Below are 22,720 nucleotides of genomic sequence, written 5' to 3' on the forward strand. Positions count from 1 at the left end.
TAGGTATGTGCTCCACCACTTGAGTCACCTCTTGGCCCTTGGGTTTTGTTTCTTTGCTTGTTTCACCTCAAAAGTACATTTGGAATGTTTGGACCACACTGACAGAGTTCAGAGGTTACTTCTGGCTCTGCCCTCAAAATTTTTCCTAGCCATGCTAGAAATAGAAAACGGGTCAGCAGCAAGCAAGGCAAATACCCTACCATCTGGACTATCTGGGGTACCACCCAGCCTGAGGTATCTGCTGCCCTCACTCTTGTACTATCTGCATCAGTTCTTCTCCTGAGCTTGTCAGATCTCATCACCCAGAAGTTTCTCCTTCAGACCACAGTCTCTATGGCCTGAACTCTGGGCGCATCTCCTTGTGAAGGTGCTGATCCCATCCTTTCAGGGTCTCATCCTCTTTATTCTCACAGACCCTCATTGACACCAAAGACCCTATCTCCAGTTCCATCCTTTTAGGACTTCTTATGGCCTCTGAGGACTCGAGAAGGACCTCAACACTCGGTGTTGACTTGAGCAAGTCTCTTATAGCCAGGTTAGAGGACCTGAAGCATGGCTAGCAAGTAGGGGTTGGGTGTGGAACTGCCTACATCTCCTTGCAGCAGGATACCTATAATATGCTACTACTGTGAAGACTTGGTATCTCAGTTGAGGACCTCGGTAAAAGCTATGGCCTCTGGCATATAAAAGGCAGCTTCTTAATCTCTAGAACTGATAGAGCTTGGCTCGGTATTAGAGACAGAGAAGCTTCAGGCAGAGATCAGAGCAGCTTATAAATGCAGCTGAGACTGGGGAGTGAATAGGATAAGAAAGTGCATATGTATGTATGTATATATATATATATATATATATATTATCTGTGACCTACCATACACTATCTCTCTCTCTCTATCAATCACCAATCATCAATGCACCTATCTGTCAACTCTCTAGCTTTCTATCATCTGTGACCTTTAAACTTTCTAGCCAGTACATAGTTTAGAATGAGTTCTGGGGTAAAGAGGTCAGCTGTTTAAACATTCTGGGGATTGCTCATATGCAGTGAACCTGAGCACCCACACACATTTAGAGGCCATTAAGGTATTCACTCTTTCACACAAGAGGAGGGCCACCTCTGACGTGGGTCACTCAATCCTGTATAAAAATAGAAGCAATAAAAAATATATAGGAAATTAATGCAACAGAGTGAAGACAGAAGGAAAGGGACAAACACAGAATAATCTCACTGAGATGTGTGGGATATAAAGGAAGAGAGCTGAGGAGTAACAAATGGCTAAAAGTAACTGAAAATTGCTTTCCAGTAGAAGTTTACCATAGGGGAAGAAGGTGGGGGATATTGGGACAAATATTGGGAAGTGAGCACTGTAGGAGAGAGTGTGGAGAGAGACTGTAATTAACAGCCATGTAAACCATAGTGCCTACAACCATGAAGTCAACAGGAATGGTTCTTGAATCTCAGAGTGGAAAGTATATATTTGTATCTACTTATCCTAGGTTGTATCATGTTTACAATAATGTTAAATTATGTTTTTGCTGTGTATAGTTACTGATTTATATTTGTTGTTGTTGTTGTTTTGGGGGTCACACCTGGCAGTGCTCAGGGGTTACTCCTGGCTCTACTCTCAGAAATCGCTCCTAGCAGGCTCGGAGGACCATATGGGATGCCAGGATTCTAGCCACTGTCCTTCTGCATGCAAGGCAAACACCCTACCTTCATGCTATCTCTCCGACCCATGATTTGTATATGTTTTGTTTTGGGGTCACACCTGGCCAGTGCTCAGGGGTTACTAATGGGTCTATGCTCATCAATTGCTCTTGGTAGGCTCGGGGGGCCATATGGTATGCCAGGATTCGATCCAACATCCTTCTGCATGCAAGGCAAATACCCTACTTCCATGCTATCTCTCTGGCCCCTGATTTGTAAATTTTTAAAGCTCGCTTTATTAAAGGAACATGAGACACCTTTCCACTGGTTTTTGTGAACACTCCAGCTACAACCCAGACCCTGCTCAAAAAGACTGAGGCGTTGTGTGTAGCAGAACTTGCCCTGAATTCTGCCCAATCCCCCAATATCAAGTTTCCTTTGTGGAGGTGAGGAGTGAGGGTGGGCAACGTCTTTGGTCCCTGCTCTTGATTTCTGTGTCAACAGGTGTCTGAAAGATCTGGGATAAATGCTTTTAACCCCTATAGCTCTCTGTGGAGGGCCCTGGATCATTTCTTTTCTTCTCAGGGCTATGACCAGGATTGAGCAAGACATACATGTAGCAAGTGATGGCAGGACCCAGGTGTTTGTTCCAGGGACCACCTGAACTTTCCTCGTGGAAGCTGACCAGTGTGGCCACCTGGTGGCCACCTATTAACATTGCAGCTAGATGTGTACTTTGCATCTGTAGGAAACTGAGTTTAGGGGTGGGGATAGGGTCGGATATGTGAAAACAATGGTTAAATGCAGGGTCCCAGATAGGGTGACGATAAGTGAGTGCTTCAAGAAAGGGAGAAAAAATATTTTGAAACTGAAGGAAACTATTGGAGCAAATGCTTCCAGCATCTGGGGCAAGAGGCACAGGAAGGAAAAGCAAGAATAGAGGGGAAAGAAAGTCAGAAATCAGACATAAGCCCTCTGGAAGACCTCACACTTTTGCTGGAATCTTGTTTGATGTTCCTGTGTTGCCTGAATGACCGATAACATTCACTGAGGTTTCTTTCTTAGGTGCTGAGTTCTTATCTAAGTACTTTGCATGGTAAATCATTTGTTCCTCAAAACAAGTCTAGAGAGATATGGATAGGGGTGAGGCTTTAACCTGATTTGATCCCTAAGAGCACAGGACACAGAAAAGTACATTAGCTCCCTGAATCTCACACAGCAACAGGTAGAAACCCAGACTGCCTGGTTTCAGGGCTTATTACTCCCTGGTTTAAAGGATTCTGTGCTGCCATTAGAAGGTTCCCAAGGATAAATGTCTGAGGTAAATCTGGTCTATGTCCTTGAGGAGAAGCAGAACAACTAGGAGTCCCTGGTCTGGGGTTGAGGGGAGGTTTGGCTTGATCCTCTCCTCTGCTGTCAACTGGCTTATACTCTGTGCTTATTTCCTCAATGGAAATCTAGCAACTGCTCATGGATGGCCCTGTACAGGATTTGGTAGTAAAACCTAAGTCAAGCCTGTAAATGTGTAAACCTCAGAAATGGGAGCTTTTATACACTATTCTTATGTGAGCGCCCCAATATTAGATTCATGGATGTTTTGTTGTTTTACTACTACTGAAGTTTCTTTCATCAAGTTATCTTAGCCTTGGGGGCTACACTTGGTGGTGCTTGAGGCTTCCTTCTGGCTACCTGTGCTCAGGAGTTACTGCTGGTGGTGTTCCAGAGACAATAAGAGGTGCTAGAGATTTGAACTGCAAAGATTTGAACTCACAACTCCTGTACTATCTTTCTGATCCTAGTTCTTGGTTATTTTTCTTTTTGCATGGCTGATTAAGAATTTTGGTGACTCCTCAACCAACTGGGCCAGAGCTTCAGTACATAGGCTTGTCCCATGGTGCATGAAATACCCAAGCCACACACAGTCCCTAACCAATGGACTATCTCTTGTCCATCTTGTTTTCTATTTTAAAGGGAGATTGATAGAACCTGGGGCCAGAATCCCATTCACCCACGAGTACTGCTTGCTGTGTTAGGACAGATGGACAATAACAGGTCCCATAAGAATACTCAGTTAAGGTTATTTCCGATAGCAAATGTGGCAAAGCTGTCCTGCAGTTGCTCAGCCTCCTGCACTGATTTTCATCCTGCCCTCATCCTCCACAATGGCCAGAATCCCATGGGACCCATCCAATAAAACAGCCAGGCCCCAAAGGTGAGGGGGCAACAGGGAGAGGCAGAACGGCATGTAGAGATCTCTTGTTCTTCTGAACCTCCAGAGATAATCAGTATGGTACCTCCCTTGGAAATCACTTTAAGAAAACAAATAGAAAGCTCCAAGACTATTTCAGCATCCCGTGGGGTTCTCCGGCGCCCTGAGTGGTGTGGGGAATTGTGCCTTATTGAGGAACACAGTTCTCACTAGTTCCCTGGAGATCTGCTCACCAAGGAGGCCTGGGCAGGCACAACGAACCATGTGTGTTGAGGATTTTAAAGATGTGAGTGAAAACAGCGTGGAAAAGGGTACATGTGGGGAAAGCACCAACAGCCAAATGATAAAATAGTTCTTCTTTATTCACTCTGATTGGGACATTGGAAATGTTCAACAATAAATAAGACAGAGCAGAAGTTGAGGAGGAAGGCAAAGTCTCTGTTACTTTCCCACCAAACATTCCAGATGAACACTCAGCTCCAAAATAAGACCCCAAAACAACCAACAAGCTCGAGGCAGGGAGGGTTTGCAGGGTCTGTAAAATGATAAAAGCAACAACCATACAACCTAGCAAGATTGAAGAAAAAGTGCTCAAGAACCTTTGGCTTTGACATCTATTCAGTGAATTGCTAAAGCGATTAGGCACCCCCACATCTATCCTTGGGTGTGGGGCTAAAGCTAGCAGCTGGGAGCCTGGGATCTGAGCAGTTGTGTTCAACAAAAGTGCTGATCCCTGGTGCATAGGAGGACACACAGCTGGTGTGGTGTGAAAACATCAAGATGCCCTGTGACTGGTCTGTCTGTCCCTCTCAAGTCTCTTTCTTTGGTCTAGACAAAAGATGATGTAGAGCACTGGCCACCTTGGGCACCAGGCATTCTATCCTTTCCATAATCCCAGCATGAAGTGCCTGAGGACTTTTATCTTTGTTGTTTGTGCTGCCTTAAGATCAGGTAAATCATCTATGGTGGTTCTAAAGACTGGCCGAGTTTATGTTTTACTCTAACCCAGAGGTCCAACTGGTGTTGAGGTAGGATTGGTCTCCAGCAGCCCTTTTGGGGACAATGGAGACAGGGATGCCAGCAGCCTCCCAATTTTGTGCTACAAGAACCACTGTGATCTTCCATTAATCCTACCATTGTCTCTAATCTCCCTCTTTTGCACCCTAGTAGTTTTCTGGACAGATCCATAAACCCAGGGTTTCTACTGTATTATTTTGGTTTTGGGGCCATGTCTACCAGTACTCAGGGCTTACACTTAACTCTATGCTGAATGATTATTGTTGGTATTCCTCACAAGACCATAGGTGGTGCCAGATATCAGACCTAGGTCAGCCAGGTACAAAGTACACTTCCTTACTGCTACCTCTCTGGTACCAAGAATTTCTGAAGACATCAATTCAAGACCCTTCTTCTAATGAACTTGTCCCTTCCGCCTCTCCTGAGAACTAGAGGTTTTGAATCCATGCCACTTCTTTTTTACTCACCACATGGGCAAGACCAGGGACTGCCAGGAGGTGTGGTTGAAGAGGCTGGTTTGGTTGTAGATATTTCTGCTTGGACATAGTCAGTGCCCTGATTCACTAAAGATCAAGATGGCACCCAGTCTCCAAGACCCCAAGACCCATATGACTGATCTGATCTTCCCAACCTTTGGCAAGCACAGCTGGTGGTGCCCTGAGCTTATATTTGGGTTCACATTTCCCAGGGCTGATGTTTCTTATTCTCTTTTCAGGACACAACTTTACTGTGGGAAATAACACTCTCATTCTCATGCATTTCACCTCAAGTCTAATTATTGGCTTTTATTTGGTGAGGTACTGTTTGAGACAATAAGCCCAGGAGACAAACAGAGAAGTCACCGGCAGGCATTTGGACTGGGAATGAAGCAAAGCATAACCTAAAACCTGCAAACAGATTCTCAGTATGGAGATGTCAATGGGTGCCTTGCTGAGAAAAGCAAACTCGATTTCCTCACTGGTTTGACTGGTGCCAATTGTCATTTTTATTTTCACCTCCAAAGTCATTTTACCTCTCAGTCTTGCTTTTTCTCATCTATACAATGGGAGAGGAAGATGCTGTGTATGGAAGGCACCTACCTCTCACTTGAAGGGCCTCATAGGAGGGAGAGAATAGGAAACTGAACATAGGCTGGATTGTAAGCCAGGCAGGTCGGCTTCCAGCCCAGCCATGACCACAGCCTCCTTCCTCATCATCCTAATGATGAGTTGCGAAGCAGAGTGCTCATTCTGTCCCTATTCTCCTAAGCATATTCAGCTTGTAGGACCAGCTGACAGCTCAGAAATTCATGCTCCAATTAGTGTCAACCAAAGTTTTCTTTCCAGCTCTGTCCCTGGAATTAACTGGCTGACTGGCAGATGCCCACAGAGACTTTGCCTCCAAGCACCATTGAGAGCCTGACTTTGACACGGTGTTCATGGTGTCATAAAGGACACAGTGACTGTATATGAGTCTCAGACCCTGATATTTTGGAGGATGATAAGGTTTGTTTTTATTTCTAAACATTTTCTGGATTCTGAATCCTGGAGAATCCTTTTAAAAGTGCCAGGGACATCTGCCTAAGAAAATACCCACTTGTACAGACAAAGGGGAAAGACAAGACGTGCAATTTCTAGGAACTCTTGTAAATTACCTGATGCCATTGGTGGCTGCTATGCTCCTTTCCTGTCTGCAGAGAGTGGCCAGCAAAAAAGCAGGACTAACCTTAGGGAAGGAGAAGTCCTGTGTTCCTGACAATGCACCTTCATGCTCCATCTGTTCCAGGTGGCAATGGTCTCTTAGCAAATGTGCTCAAAGGAAAAGCGCTTTGGCTCTGTTGACTATCAGAAACCGGAGTCAACAACCTCTCTTCCTATGCTGTGACTCCACTCTTTACCTAGTCCATAGATGTTACCCCTGAGTTTTGGAGATTCCTAGCTGACATGGACTCACAATGAGTAAAGAAGAAAGTAAAACTGGAAGAGGTGGGATAGGGAAACACCATCCTGACATGCCAGGATCTGTTCATCAGTGAACCCTAGACCCCTCCAAAGATCCAGGCCTGTAGATATCTAAAAGGTTGGCTTGAAATTTGCCACTCTGCAGAAGCAAGAGTAAGATTGATGGGAAGATCAGGATGGGCATTAGAGCTACAAAGTGCATACAAGGTCAGCTGAATTAAAAGCACAAATCAATAAATAACCAGTAAAGCAGACAAGTCAAACAAAAGAATAGGTTGGGGGAGCCAGGGTATGAGGTATGATTTCTCCTGTGCAGTCATCTGGGCACCTTGTGACCTGGGCCATGCAACCATCACAGGGTAAAGCCAGCCTAAGGCGACTCACTTGGAGGTCAACTTGGAAGGTGGGATGTGGGGTACCACATCCAGTACTCTGGGATAGGATAAGGGGCCGTGTCATGGCCAATGGTCCTCAGGATGGCATCAGTATCTTCCGAGACATGTTCCCACTGATGAGCTGGCTCAGGAAATTAGAAAGGAGGAACCCAATCAGCGAGCAAAGGCTGTATGGTGCAGGGTCTCATCTGCAGAGCCCATGTTGCTCCCCTCCCAAGACAAAGGCACGAGGAAGTCGCAAGGGCTGCTGCCCACTGGGATTTGGGTCATAGAACGATTCCTTCACATTGAGGCACCTGGCATGGTAGAGGCACCTGACCCAGTGCTCATGCTGCCCTATGGATGGCACACTCACAGCTCGTGGCCATTTGACATGAGCTTTGGAAGCAAAGGGAGAGGAGGCCATGCCCCCAGGTGGAGAAGGCCAGCATCATGCAGAGAGAGGTCTTCTAATCCTCAGTGTCCACCGGGGTCAGTCCCAAAGTGGCTGTCCTCACTGAGAATTGTGCCAGGAGCACCAGATGCAAAGTCTGCACCATGACCTTGGCCGAGGACAGATGCATCCCATCTTCTTGGAGACTGTCTTCCTTTAGGAACGTGGAAGATTGCAGGGTCTGACACCTCCCCACACACTCCCATTATGTCCCCCACAGTGTCCCTGCCCTGGAGTAGAGCAGGTCCTCCTACCCAATGCTGGTTCCCACACATGTTCTGCAGCCCTAGGAGCTGGCTTCGTTCAACAGAAGCTGCCCAATGTTGGAGTAGGAGAGGCTGGACCCCCTCTCTCGAGGTTGGTCTTGGAAGCTCTTGGAACACATGGCTCTAGTGAACACCTGGGGCTGCCGTGGAAAGGAGAATCTCCAAGCTGGGCCTTGTCATCTTCCATGGAAGACCTGGATTTTGTTGATGGAGGCCAAGATGGTGGTCACATTAGACTCAAAGTCGCCATCGTGCACACCAGTCTTGCGGAAAGCCCCTGCAGAGGGGTTGGTCTCCCAGTAATGATGCCAGTCCCCTTTGCTGTCTGCCCCGAAGCCATATAGATCCACCTACAGGGTTAAAGCAAGGGTAAAAGTGAGCTTCAGGGGAAGTCTTCAAAGAGATTCTTGAAGTACCATTTCCAAAGATTCCTACAATCTTTCTCCAGGTTCCTGGTAGACCTCCACAGGCCCAGTGAAGTCAAAGGAAGGTGAGGCAAGGTATGATTTTATACATACGGTTGCCCTCAAGAAGCTCATTTCCACTGTCTGGAACTTCTCTCCTTGTTTAGGAGCTATGGAGGAAGCTGCCCCAAACTCTAATTCTGAGCTTTCCTTGTAGACCCCAAAGTTGCCCAATCCATTCTTGGAGCCCCCCCCCCACTTCTCCACCTAGAAAATAGAGTCCCAAGATAAGGCGGAAATGTGGCAGGTGAAAGGTATTGCTTCTTAGTTTATTTTATTGGTTTTGGGGCCACACCTAGCCATGCCAGGGCTTACTCCTGGTAGGGTTCTATTACTGACACCATATGAGGTGCCCGAAATGGAATCCAGGTTGGCAATATGCAAGGCAAGAACCTTCACTTCTGTACTGCCTCTCCAGCATCCAAGTAACATAGATCTTTTTTTCTTTTTGGGCCATACCCTGTAGTTTTCTGAGTTTATTCCTGGCTCTACATTCAGGAGTCACTCCTGATGTATTTGGGTGGCCATAGGGAATATTGAATCAAACCCAGATTGGCCAAGTGAAAAGCAAGAGCGTTGCTCACTGTACTATCTGTCCAATTCCAAATCCAGATTCCGATAGGAAGCTGGACACAGTCTTGCTGAGAGCAGCTAACCCCTGCTGGGAAATGCCCGTGAGTTCTGCCGCCTCAGGGTCCGGTTCCTGCTCTCACATCTGCTAAAGTTGAGCCCTACATACTGCCACTTAGCCTGAAACAATTTCAAAGAGCCATTGAAGTTGAAGGCACAGTGCTTACTGCTCTCTACCTGCTCCTGATTCCAGCCCATGTTGGTGCTTCCTGGAGATGTCCTTCAGCAGGACTCCAACTCTGTCCTCACAACATTCCCCTAGGAAGCTGTTCCCTCTCAGCTGACCTCAGGGAGAGGTGACATGGTCTTCCAGCTATGCATTCATGGTGTCAGGCCCAGAAACAAAAACCCTGGCCCCTGGGGTGCCCTGCAGGTCCAGGGGGCCTACCTCATCACAGATGTGCAGTGCAAAGACAATGGAGAGGATGCCGGTAGAGGGGTACCGTCCATGGCCCTGAAGCCAGCTGTCAAAGACGTACTTGATGAAGGCTGGGTGGTAGATTAGGATCTGTGGGAGAAGGAGGACAGTGAGGGAGCCTCATCTCCAGCAGTGGCCATGGGGCACAGCCTCATGAAAAAACAGTTGGACAGGTGCTGCCATCTAATGGGGCTGGTTTTCCAGAGGGAAGACAGATGGTGATCTAAATAATGGATGCTGGAAGGTGCTGAAGGTAAAATACGCATAGAGGACAACAGAATGACATGCATATGAGGCCAGGGAGTCATTTGGGAGAGAGGTGAGGGGCAGAGGTTCCAGGGAACAGCTTGAGAAGCAGCTGGGTAATCACTGTTCCAATAGGAGAGTAGGACAGGGGACTCCCCAGCTCTGCCTACTTCTGCCTGTGTGCTCAGCAGTCCCTAAAAATTTCTGAGCCTTGCACAATGCACAGTCTTTCTCTCCTTCTGGTATAGAAAAGGAAACTAGTTCAGAAAGGATAAGTGGTTTGGTCTAGCTCACACAGCTGGCAGAAACAAGTTGAGATCTCCCACTGCCAAGTCTGGCCTCCTTGGTTTCACTCACCACCCATAGACCTGGAGGAGTACAGACTGATTTCTTAGGCATCTACAGGAAGCCTAGCACTTGCCTCCAGGAGAAGGCTGGAGAGCAAATTGGTGGGTGTCTGGCAAACCATTTCCTGTTCTATCAACTGAAAGGCATTAAGTTAGTCTTTCCTTTGGCTTCTCCAATCTCACCTCTTCCCCAGGGTTGTGAGACCCCAAAGCCAACAACTAGAGCTTGAGGCCCTGAAGGGCTATGGGTCTAGCCAGATTGAGAACCAGCTGTGTTCCTGGGCAAGTAACTTGACCTCTGGATCCTTTCCTTCCATCTACAGATAATCTTTGCACAGAATCAGTGCTTATTGCCAATGATAAGTTCCTTCTTTTACACTTCTGACTTTAGAGCAGGGGTCTCAAACTCAATTTACCTGGGGGCCGCAGGAGGCAAAGTCGGGGTGATCCTTAAGTGCAAAGTCAGTAGTAAGCCTTGAACATTGGGGGGGTGTCACCCAAACAAGTAAAACAAAACAAAACAAAAAAAGTTTCCTCTAGGGCAGGGCCACAAAATGTTGTACGGAGGGCCACAAACGGCCCACGGGCCACGAGTTTGAGACCCCTGCTTTAGAGCATGTCATTGGCCAATTGTTTGCCAGGGGAGTGATGAATATATCTATATATATAAGATATATATCATCTATATGATATAATATATTTATATATAAAGATAAAGAGAGAGAGAAGATGAACAATTTTGACAGGCTGAGACCAGTTTGAGAGACTACACTCACACTGGCATTCTGTGTAGGCAGGAATGGGGTATCAGGATGGGATGTCAGAGGAGGGTGGAGTGGAATAATATTAGGAGTGGGGGGCCTGCAATATTGTATATGTGGCCATCCTCTGGGTGAGTTGCACCTCACTCACTGGGGAAGCACTGAATGTTCCTCCTCAGCCTTGGAGAAGGCCGTTTACTGCAGCCAGATGCTGGGAGGAGGAGAGTAATAATGAAAATCAAGGGCACAGAAGAGCAGAGCCCTCCATAATACAACTCCAGCTTCCACTCACCTTCTCCTTTTTCACTTTGATTTTCTTGGGTACAGGAACATAAGTGCTGTGGGAGAGAGCACAGGCGTCAAGCAGGAGGGACAAGCTGTGTTGCCTACAGCTCCAGGGTTAACAGGGAGAGGGCAAAGAGGAGACAATATTTCTGGCGATATCTGAGCAGCCACCTCAGCAGAAAGCAGAGTCAGTTTGGCTAACTCTAGGCTTTTGGACTCGATGACTGGTTCTCCCAGAAAAGGAAGAACAAAACCTTGCGCCCAGCCATCAGCACAGCTGTAGAGAGAACACAGGGTCACACTGTGTTGAGGCCCCAACTTGCACCTTCAAGATGGTACAGCACAGGCCCAAGCTGTTCTCTAAATAAAAGCATGTAAGGACACTTGTCTCTAGCTCCCTGAGGAACCCACCTGGACCAGTCAGTTCTCCCTCTACTCTCCTCCGGTGCACAAGCCCTGCAAATCCATTCCTGAGACTTCCCCAAAGCTCAGAAAAGGCCGATTTGGACAAATCACACCTCACCTCAATGGCTGGAATAAGCCAGCCAGTCATTCAGATGATGAGTGCTTCCACTCAAGAGATCTCCATGAGACTCAAGCCATGGCTAAGCTGATCTCCACTTTTTTATTCTTTTGTTTGTTTGTTTGTTTGGTTTTGGTTTTTGGGTCACACCCGGCAGCACCCAGGGCTTACTCCTGGCTCTACACTCAGAAATCTCTCCTGGCAGGCACGGGGGACCATATAGGATACCGGAATTTGAACCACTGTCCTTCCACAACACCTTTTTTTTCTTTCAGTACCAGGGCTCCAACTCAGAAATTGGTGCATCTTCTCAGAAGTGGAGTTGAGGAAGGAGGTTCCTCGCCTTCCCAGGACATTATAGGGCTGAAATCAGGGGGAGCTGAGTGTGTATTGGACGGGAAAAGCCCAGAAAAACAGGAAAGGAGTGGGTGGGTCTGGAAGGTAGGGCCCTCAAGCATCCTGAAAGGAGAGAGAAATTTCCAGTGGAGGAAAAAGACATTTCCAGAGGAGCAGCTTAAGGCTGCAAAGGTGGATGACGGGAGGATGAAGAGGGAGGCGGCATCCATGCAGCCAAGTGTGGGACAGGACTTCCATCAGACATCCACTTACTGGGAGATGGTGCCTGTGGTGGTGGCACTGACCACCCACTCCAGGTCCAAAGTCTTGAAGGGGACCAAGATCATGCTGACATTCTCCCCAAGCTCTCGGTAGCTCTCAGGGTACAGAAGGTGGTGGGTGGTCTTGCTCCCGACGTGGGCTTCAAAGCCTGCTGTAGGGGCTTTGTTCATCCTGCAGAGGAAGGGAACAAAGACACAGAGGTCATTTCACCGGGACTACAAGGGGAACTTTCAGTATTGCACTACAGTGTGGAACTCAGGCTTCTTCTCCACCTTCACTGTGTCCCAATTTCCTCATCTGTGAAATTATCTTTTCAAATTATAAAAATAACCAGGGACCTGAACTAGCGGAGTAGGTAAAGAACTTTTCTTGCAGGCAACAGACTTGAGTTCAATCCGTAAGACCTTATATGATTCTCTAAACCCCATCAGGAGTATCTCCTGAGCCAAGATTCAGCCCTGAGCACACCTGGATATGGTCCAAAACAAAAAAAATTGTTTTTAATTAGATTTTTGTGCTATTAGAGTCAGAGAAGCCAAAGGGTTGTCCATTGCCCCAAACCCAGAGAGAGAGAGAGAGAGAGAGAGAGAGAGAGAGAGAGAGAGAGAGAGAGAGAGAGAGAGAGACTGCCAATCTGTAATGCCAATTTCATGGGGATTTTATTATTACCTGGTCCCCAGGGGCTCATTCTCTCCTATGTTACCTGCATTCTGTGTATGTCAGATTATTGTCCTTTTAACTATTTTTATGTTTGTATCTCTCATGGTATACCTAGGATAATACCTAGTTAATAAACGGCAAGAGTAAGACATTCTTAGCTGCCGAGGTTCTGTTTTTTGCTCAGTTTGTAGGCTTGAGCTGTCCTGGTATGTCCTGTCCACTATTTAGGCTTTGGGGCTCTAGTTAAACTTTAAATAAAGCCTGTGAGCAGGAGCATGATTCATAGAAGCAAAAGCATGATTAATATATTTTAATTTCATCATTCCTATTTCATTTTTAATAGTGCCATACCTAGAAGAACTCAAATGTCTTTTATTCTATGTTCAATACATGGTCATCACTCTCAGTGGAATGTTAGGCTACCATGTGGTGGCATGGAGTTCCTACATCAGAGCATGTACTCATCCTTTGATGAGTCTCTCTAGCCCCCGCTTTTGATGATGAGAGAGATTCTACTGTAGTCAAGTGATATGATTCATTAACCTGGGTGGCATCTGTGCTCTTGGCTAGTGGCTGAGGAATTTTAAGTGCAGAGACTTTGTGTCAGACCCCAGAGCTACCGAGTGAAGGCCCAGAGCTCAGGTTTGGATGACCCCAATCTAAGCTCCAATGCTTATATTGGACACATAGAGGCCCCCGAAGGCCAGGTGAGGGGTCTACAGGCAAAATGTCAGAGATCACAGAACAAACTACTCTACAAGCTTCCTGAAAAGAGAGTGATAAGTAGAGAGAGAGAGAGAGAGAGAGAGAGAGAGAGAGAGAAAAGAAAATTGTGTGCTGCAGAGACAGTAAGGAGAGAGGGCATCGGGGAGGGTGAGAGGGAAACTGTAGACATCGGTGATAAGATTGTGCACTGGTGAGGTCTGTTGTACATTGTATAACTGTAAGTTAATCAAAACAACCTTATCTGTGAAAAAATAAACAACTGTACTATGAGAAACCTTGTAATCATAGTGTTTAAATTAAAAATAAATAAATAAATAAATAAATAAATAAATAAATAAAAGTATCCTGAGGTTTGCATTACATTCAGACACTGGTATTCTCAAGTTGAGAATGGTATGGCAGGGACTATAAGACACCCAAAGAAATGTTGGACATTTGATTTCATGGAGACAAGAGTAGAGGGATTATACTAAAAACATCTTATTTAGCACCTTAGCAAAATGGGAGTGAAAGGTAAGGCTGAACAATGAGTTTTCAAATAAATCTTGCCTTCTCACCAGGCTTTAAGGTGCCAAGCTCCTAGCCCACTGGTTTCCTCATGTGGGTTCTTTACCGAATAGCTTCCAAGGGCAACTGGGCATGGCTTGGTAACTTTGGGCTGAGGTTGGGGCACTCACCTTATCACGAAGTCATGGTCATCGATCTGGTTGCCATACCAAGAATTTCGAAGGTTTCCAGAGTTGCCCACCACTGCACAGCGCCGACAGTCCACCAGCCTCTTTTCCAGAAGGGGGTCTGTGTTCCCAGGGACCACCTGGAAGAGCCCCCTGACGGTATCATTAAAGTAACTGGGTTGCTTCTCCCCTTGGAGTCGCTGTAGGCAGAGGATCAAAAGCACAAATCAGCCTCGCTGCATTGCTTCTGGTCCCTTTCCCTTACTGGGGAGCTGGAATCTGACATGTCTTGGATAATCATCTCTTGGTTGCAGATGCCCATGATGCTTAGGTAGGTGGGAAGGAAGCTGGTCCTTTAGGTATTGATTCCTTCTACAAATGTCTAAGGAGCATCTATCAAGGATGAAGCATGGCTCTGGCTGCAGGAAGCAAGAACCTGATCGGTTGGTCTGAAAGCTCAGAGAGAAGGGTCAGGTAACCCTCTGTACCCATCTCACCTGCTTCTACTCCCTCAACCTACAACAGACCCCTCAACTCCACCAGCTTCAAGACCACCAAGTTCCAGGAAGACCCCACAAAATTCTGAATTCTCTAGCACCTGACATGAGAATCAGCTGCCCCAGGAACTTTCTTAGTCCCAGGCAAAAGCAAAAGCTGGTTGTGTTCTTGGCTGGGCTGAGTTTCTCCAGATGTAGAACTTTTGGTGCTAAACCATTCAGAGTTTCCCTGTTAGTCTCCTGCCTGGGATTAAGAAAGATTCACATTCCATGTGTAGCCCACTCCAGGATGAACTCAGCATATGGCTACCTCTTGACAAACTGGCTTGCTCCTTCAAAGGAAAACCAGGTGAGATTTCCTAAGAAACACCCATTGCTGGGATCAGAGAGATAATACAAGTTGCCTTGCATAAAGTCAACGCAGGTTTGGTCCCTAGCGCCTCATATGTTTCCTGAGAACCACCAAATGTACTCTTTAAGCCAAAGTCAGGAATTATCTCTAAGTATAGCCAGGTATGGCTCACAAACTAAGACTAAACTTTAAAATAAAGGCAAATATATGTATAATAGCAAAATTGCCAACAATAGAAGGGTTGGCGTTTAAGTATATCCTATAGTAGAGGTGGGACAAAAATCTCAGGAAATGAGCCAAGGGATAGTGCAGTTCTATTTGTTTTGGGGCCCTACTCAGCTATGCCCAGGGCGTAATATTAGTTTCATGCTCAGGGATCCTATCTGTTGGTTCTCAAGGAACTATATGTAGTGACCTGGATAAAGCAAGGGTCAGCTGAGTGCGAGGCAAGCACCTTACCCTCTGTACTGTCTCTTAGAATATTTTTAAGGCACTGTAATTGACTGTAAATAATGTTTCAAGTACATGGACTCACACCTCCACACTCACCACCACCGTCAGAGACCCTCCACTACCCTCGCCAGGTTTCCCCCTTCCCTCGCCACACTTAGCAAACTCAATTCTGTGAGCTGAAGAGCAGCATCTGACATTATTGAGTGTCTCTGAATTCTCTTATAGTGTTTATATTCACAAATGTCTTACTCCTCTGATTCACTTTTCCCAACAGGACAGCTTTCAGTTCCATCCACATAGTAGCGGACTGTCAGCTGAGTGATATTCCACCACCAGTTACAGAAGACCACCAGTTACAGACAGATGGAATGCAAATAATGTTGGCCAGGGGCAGGCCACAGGCCTGGGACATTAGTATCTAGTGAGTGTGGGGTTTTGGGTCACACCACATTGTGAAAGTATAAGTGGTATACTTACAAATGGTTAAAATGACTCATACTATGTTATGCATGTTTTACCACAACCAAAGAGAAACTATATGCAGATGAAAGCCCAGCTTTAGATAGGCTTTTTGGGGTACACAATCTTGCATTTCTCAAGGACACTTGGATGCTGCTGCTGCTGCTACAGTAGGAACCACATTCTAGAAAGCCTAGGAGAAAGAGCTGTAGTCCTTGGATGACTCTCTGGTACCCTCAAGCCAGCAAAGACACTCTCAGGCCAGAAAGAAACCTTGCACTGTCACTCCAATAGGTAGCTGTGACATGTCATACTGCAAGAGTGACATGGCATTTGAGTCTTTTGGCTCCAAGAAATACTCAGGAAGGCCCACATCCAGCAGTGCTCAGGCTCAGCAGTAGATCCATCAGGACTATAGTTCATGATGCTCCGGAGGCCATGTAATGCCAGAAACTGAACTTGAGCTCGTGCACGCATGTGATAACCATGTTCTCTCTTTTGTCCATGATATGGGAATGTCAGCCTACTATTCACTGAGTCTTTCACATGTGTGTGTCATTTTCTGGCAATGGATCTGGGTTGGAACATGGCCTGGACCCATTCCTATGATGCTACTATGGGTCTAGTGTTTTTTATTATAAAGGAGAGCTCATATCCCCAACACACACAATGCAAGAATGACTTGGTAGAAGTAAAGGAGCCATCACACCAGATATGGAGCAAAGCAATGTCACTGGATTTCAACAGTTCCCACTGCTAACCCCAACAGGCTGACTCACATTAAAACCACCCTTGACATGTGCTCGAGAGGTGCCTTCAGAGACAGCTCAGGTGCTAGTCCTCATCCTGCAAAGCCAGAGGGACAGTTGAGGTGGAAATCACTGCACTGAACTAAGAGGTGAGTTCCCACCCTCAGATTACCCACAGTCATGATGCATGTACTGGAAGTGTGACCAACAGTAGAATCTTGGGATCTGCTCTAGTCCCCTTACTGGTAGGAGAACTGAGGCAAAGAGAAGGAAGGGACTATAACTATAGAATGAGTCCCTGGGCATATGGACTGCAGATTAAGCTAGAGCTCTGTTGAGGGAAACTGAGTTGTATGTATGCAGATCCCAACCCTAAATCAAGCCCAGATGGTCAGATAGGACTGCCTACTCAAGGTGGAGCCAGCCTTGTTCCTTGCCTCACTCCATCCCATCTGTAGGTATGGCCTCTAAGACCCTGAGTAAATGCCTGAAATGTGGCCACTATTAAATTCTATAGGTATTCTTTTTTATGCATATGAGCACACACAAAAGCATAATTTTGAAACTAGGCATAGTAAGCCATAAATAATAAATTAAGAGCAACAATTATCAAAATAGTAAAACCAGAATAAGACGTTGCAGTAAAACTTATGTGACTCTGGTCTCTCTTTTCAAAATATATTATTGTATATGAGTTTTATTGCAGTTAATTAAACATTTTATTTTTTATTTTGGCATTGTTGTCAGGGTCAAATCCAGACTCTCACCCTTGTGATCTACCAGTGAGTTATACTACTGATTCTTGTTTATACCATTTTTTTAGCAGCTGGATAACTTAAACCTCAGAGAACAAAACCTTGGGGAGAGGTGGTTACTTTATTCTGTTTTGTTTAGTTTTTATGGGGGGATTGTTGAGTCACACCAAGTGGTGTTCAGGGGCCATTTCTGACTCTTCTCAGGAGTAACCCTTGGAGGTAATGGGGGACCCATAATTGCTGTTAGGGGTGGAATTGAAGTTGGCCATATACAGCATTAGCACCTTCACTTCTGCATTATCTCTCAGGCCCCTAGAGCATTCTACTTTCTCTGCCCTTTGTGATAATGTGAATGCAGAAGGGTAAGAATGAGACATGAGAGATTCTCTAGCTTGCACAGAAAGATGGGTACAATACACAGAGCTGGGAATATGAATCTATTTTAACAAACATATCAGGGGCAAGGAGAAGCTCATGGGCAGGTCTTAGAGGTCTTCACTTAACACATCTCCATATCTGCCCCATCCCATACTCTGAAGCTATGGGGATGTGGGCTGTTCAGCCATAAGACACCATAGTTGGCTTCTGACCTCCACATTCCATCTGCCATGTTGAAAAGAGTCACCCCCGGGCCCGGAGAGATAGCACGGCGGTGTTTGCCTTGCAAGCAGCCGATCCAGGATCAAAGGTGGTTGGTTCGAATCCTGGTGTCCCATATGGTCCCTCGTGCCTGCCAGGAGCTATTTCTGAGCAGACAGCCAGGAGTAACCCCTGAGCAATGCCGGGTGTGGCCCAAAAACCAAAAAAAAAAAAAAAAAAAAAAAAAGAGTCACCCCCGCCAAACCACAAACACAGTCCTTTGCCATACAAGCCCCTTCAAGCTCAGAGGCAGAATGGAAGCATAGTACTAAATGTTAATCATATAGCCATTTCTATAATGCATTGATACAACCTGAAACATGGGTCTTGAGCTTTATGCATGGGTTTTACTTGCCAGGCCCCTGATAGTGATACCCCTGCATCTCAACCTCAAATGTTCATAAAGTTGCAATCCAAACTCTTCTCTCATCCGATCACACTCAGTTCCTGGCCTCTGTGAGCAGCAAATCTCTAAGAGGGTAAAAACCCTGACCTCCTGCTGTCACCAGCCCCGTGTCCACTCTAGCACCTATACATAGAAGTTAAAGCACCATGATAAAACAGACCCTGCTCCAGGCCTTTGGCCATGAACTTCTGGGTCCCTTCAAACCAGTGTTCACGCTCTTAGAATAATTTATAACCAACTTGGTGGCTATATCCATAGCCACATGCATAGCTCTCATTCTCTGCCCACACACAGATTTGAGCCATGGCATACTCCCACAAGCAAACACACAGCATCTCATTGTTGCGCCTCACTCAGGAAGGGCACACATTAAAAGTGTTGCACTCCTGAAAAAGAATTATTTGCCAAAAAGGCCCGCTTAGAGCAGTCAAAATCAGTTCACCCTTTGCGTGGATCGTTTGGCCATAATTCTAAAGTGGCTGTAACTATCTCTCTCTTTATTTTTAACCATTACTAAAAATCAGGCCAGGCCTTAGTAATTCTTTCTAACAAAGGAGGACAGTACAAATCCCGCCAAAAGTCTCCCACTAACAGCTCCCTGTGATCTCTGCTACTTTGGCGCCAAGATCAGGTTTTTCCAAAAACTTAGCTCATAGTAAAACAATTTTCAGTTTTCCCCCAAAAACTCTAAAACATTTCTCTCTCTTCCCACTTCCCTGAAAATTACCTGTTTCCCCCTGCTTACCCAAAACAAAGCAAACCCAACAGAAACTGCCTTTTCACCTTCAGTATCGGCTCTTTAATATGCTAATTTTAGCCAGGGTCCTTCATTCTTTTTCCATTTTCTTTGATGTCAAAAATTTACACCCTACATTCCAAACCTCAAACCTTAAAAGCAGCCAGCTCAAAAAATAAATTTGCCTTCGTCTTTCTAGACGCAAGTCCCCATGCATTCTGTGTGGTCTCATTCATTTCTACAATAGTGTTCCGTCTTTTCGCCATTTCGTGTACCCACTCTCTCCCTGTGAAGGATTCCCGAAATCCATGAAGAATCTGTTTGCAGGCGCTGACATCTGCAACAGAATTGGCCCACAACATCTCATAGCTCAGCCAGTGTAGAGCTGTGATCATTCTTCCTCTAATATCTTCCTGGACCAGTCTTCATGAGGTGGCTATTTATTCCATGGAAAAATACCTCCTGTGGTTCTACTTCCTAGTCCCATTTACCCAATGGCACTTCCCTATCCTTACTGGGCACCAATTACCCTTCTTTGCCTGCTTCCCTGTACCCCAGAAAGGGCAGACAGACTTTTATCTGAGTGTGCCAGTGCTTTCATGCACCCATTCTATTGAGTTTGAATTCAGTAACTGAAATGGTCCTGCAATCAACTCTATCAGATCATCAACTTCTAGGACTAAGAATTGAAGAGGCTTAAAATAAATACCAGAGTCCTCCAGTCACACTGAGCATCTTTACTGCCCTGGGACCCTTCTCATATCACCCTGTTCCACTTCACAACCACATAGGCTACTTCCTGTCCCAGTATTCATATCTCACTCTTGCAGATACTAAGACCATGTATACGTTGTTTCATTTTTTTTATTCATAGACACTTTCTAATGCCTTAGGATCTCACTTCAAGTTCTGCCTTTTTAGAGACCTCCCCAATTCTTCCCTTGAACAAAGGTTGGCTTCCCAAGTTTCTACATTACATTCCATGTTTGCCCTTCCTCAGTGTACTACTTATCCTTAGTCCTGAGCCTATCCTTCCTTCTTTCCTTCCTTTCTTCCTTCCTTCCTTCCTTCCTTCCTTCCTTCCTTCCTTCCTTCCTTCCTTCCTTCCTTCCTTTGCTTCCTTCCTTCCTTCCTTCCTTCCTTCCTTCCTTCCTTCCTTCCTTCCTTCCTTCCTTCCTTCCTTCCTTCTTTGCTTCCTTCCTTCCTTCCTTCCTTCCTTCCTTCCTTCCTTCCTTCCTTCCTTCCTTCCTTCCTCCCTCCCTCCCTCCCTTCCCTCTTCTTCTTTCTTCCTTTCTTATTCTTTTTGCAATATCACTTGCTCACAGAGGAATAATTTCAGGAGAATAAATCAGGTCCTGGTTCCGTAACCTCTGAATATGACTTTTTTGGGAAAACACAATGTCCACATTCACAGAAGTCATTAAATGAGGGCTACTTTTAGATACAATTTGAGCCCTGAATCATGGCCAGGGCAAGACAAATGGAGGTTTGGGGCATAGGAAAGGGGCCATGTGAAATCAAAGGCATAGATAGGATGGTTGTTTATATAAGTCAGGGATTGTGCGGGTCACAGTCCAGTAACAAGGTCTGGATGATGAGTCAAGTCATTCTACTCCTTGGTCAAAGACATCCACCTCTGTAAACTGTGAGCCAATGAGGCCCTATTGTTTTAAACCATCACACTTGTTACATCCCATTACAAAAAAGAGAGAAAATAAATATGGAATTCTTTGCTCTGACGTGCACATACAGAGAGGTTCAGAAATAATATGGTTTGGTTGCAGACCACTATTGAATGCAAATATTGTCATAAACTGGGTATCACAATAAAGTGAGTGGCAGATCTTGTTTTTCCTTCCTGGTGTGTATAAAAGTTATGTTTAGAGACTAAGAGGAGAGCTCATGAGATAGGAGTTCATGCCTGGCATGTACAATACCCCAACTTTGATCCCTGACATCCATGACTCTCTGAGCCTTGTTGGGTACAGTGTCAGTGACCCTTTGAATATCGCTTGGGATGCAACAATGAAAGAAATAAATTACAATTCGCATACACCACAAAAATACTCAGATAGTGTCTGAAGCAAAATGTTCCAGTAGTAGGGCGTTTGCCTTGCAAGAGACTGACCCAGAACAGACCCAGGTTTGATTTCTGAAATCTTATATGTTCCCCCAAGCCCACTAAGAATGATTTCTGAGCACAGAGCCAGGAGCAACTCCTGAGCACCGCTAGGTGTAGCACAACCCTTCTCCCCCAAAAGTCCCTGCCTTAATGAAATGCGATAGAAAGACAGAAAGTGAACACAAGCTCTTGGAAAAAAAATGAGCCCAACAGATTTACTGGATGCAGGCTACAAACCTGCATTTTGTACAGAAGCACAACGATTTGTGACAAGCAATAAAGTGAAGCACCATTAGCTGCTTTATGCTCATAACAGATAGTGCCTCTATTAGGGCCCGTATTCTGATTCTGCTGAAAGCACATGGCAGGGTCAAGGACATTGATTCCTGAGCCTCTATGAGCAATGGCTGTGAGCAATCTGCCATTTTTACCACAGTCTTCCTCCCCACACCTCCATCATCCCTTCTCCCAGGCCCAACTCTCACCAGCCACCACTTATATGTGTCTTCTTCTAGGAAGGCATTCTGCACCGTCAGCAGTGGTGGCATGGACCTGTTGAACCTGCTGTCGAACCAGGATGAGAAACCTTGTTCGTCGATACAGCGTGTACAGCTGCAGCCCCTGTGGGGGTATTTTAGGAACTTCTTAAAGTTTTCTGAGAGCTCCTGCACAAGCTGCTTGGGGATCCAGGTAGTGGGGACCAGGATGAGGGATAAGTTTAGGAAGAAGGAAGTAACGAAGATGAGCAAGATCAGAAGGGTAAGGATCTTGAGCATCCTTTTCTTCAGGCTGGCCATTATGGCTCGCTTCTCAGGGGGCCCCTCTCGATGTTGGATGGAGAAAGAATTTGGAATCCCAGCGAAGACACTTGAACTCCAAAGTCAAGCAGAGATTCCTGATGGTGGAGAGCCTCGGGGATATCTCGGGCTGCCCTCACTTCCACTGGGCTGGTGCAAAGACCGCCATAAGGATGGAAGTCAAATGCTAAGAGGATAGCTCATAGTGACTTGACCCTCTTTGTGTAGAGAATTTGATTTTTCAGGAAATAAGGAATTGGCTTTGTATGTAATCCTGGAACAAAAGATCCGGTCTCTTGACGAAGCTTTGATAATTCTTTCCAGTTGTTGATAGAGGTTCACGGGTAAGCAGTCAGTTCAATGAAGGCACTCATGGTTTCTGTCATGTTCACAGAAAGAGGCTAGAAAACAAAACAACATTCTATTAACTTACTAGAAAAACGTTTCATCCCCTCCCTATTGCTGTTAAGACTATTTCAGTTGTCTTTTCTGCGGTTG

General features: G+C 45.7%; 1 protein-coding gene across 1 annotated transcript; it reads right to left on the bottom strand.

Annotated features, from left to right (window-relative positions):
- Nucleotides 1–5,717: 5,717 nt before the first annotated feature.
- On the bottom strand, nt 5,718–22,272 carry ST3GAL1 (ST3 beta-galactoside alpha-2,3-sialyltransferase 1). The gene is made up of 6 exons (XM_049765587.1): nt 21,911–22,272; nt 14,261–14,457; nt 12,189–12,368; nt 11,064–11,109; nt 9,388–9,507; nt 5,718–8,255 (listed from the first exon to the last, which is right to left on the bottom strand). The coding sequence occupies exons 1-6, from the start codon at nt 22,220–22,222 to the stop codon at nt 8,082–8,084; spliced, it is 1,029 nt and encodes a 342-aa protein (XP_049621544.1). The 5' UTR covers nt 22,223–22,272; the 3' UTR covers nt 5,718–8,081.
- Nucleotides 22,273–22,720: the final 448 nt, after the last annotated feature.

Source organism: Suncus etruscus, chromosome 19 (assembly GCF_024139225.1).
Source record: "Suncus etruscus isolate mSunEtr1 chromosome 19, mSunEtr1.pri.cur, whole genome shotgun sequence".
NCBI classification, from domain to species: domain Eukaryota; kingdom Metazoa; phylum Chordata; class Mammalia; order Eulipotyphla; family Soricidae; genus Suncus; species Suncus etruscus.

Excerpts from the sequence above, each read along its gene's own strand:
- ST3GAL1 (XM_049765587.1), bottom strand. The coding sequence starts at position 22,222 with ATGGCCAGCCTGAAGAAAAGGATGCTCAAGATCCTTACCCTTCTGATC. Across the intron at positions 14,458-21,910 it reads ACACATATAAGTGGTGGCTG|CGACTCCAAGGGGAGAAGCA; the intron begins GTGAGAGTTGGG and ends CTCTGCCTACAG. Across the intron at positions 12,369-14,260 it reads GACCATGACTTCGTGATAAG|GATGAACAAAGCCCCTACAG; the intron begins GTGAGTGCCCCA and ends CTTCCTCTGCAG.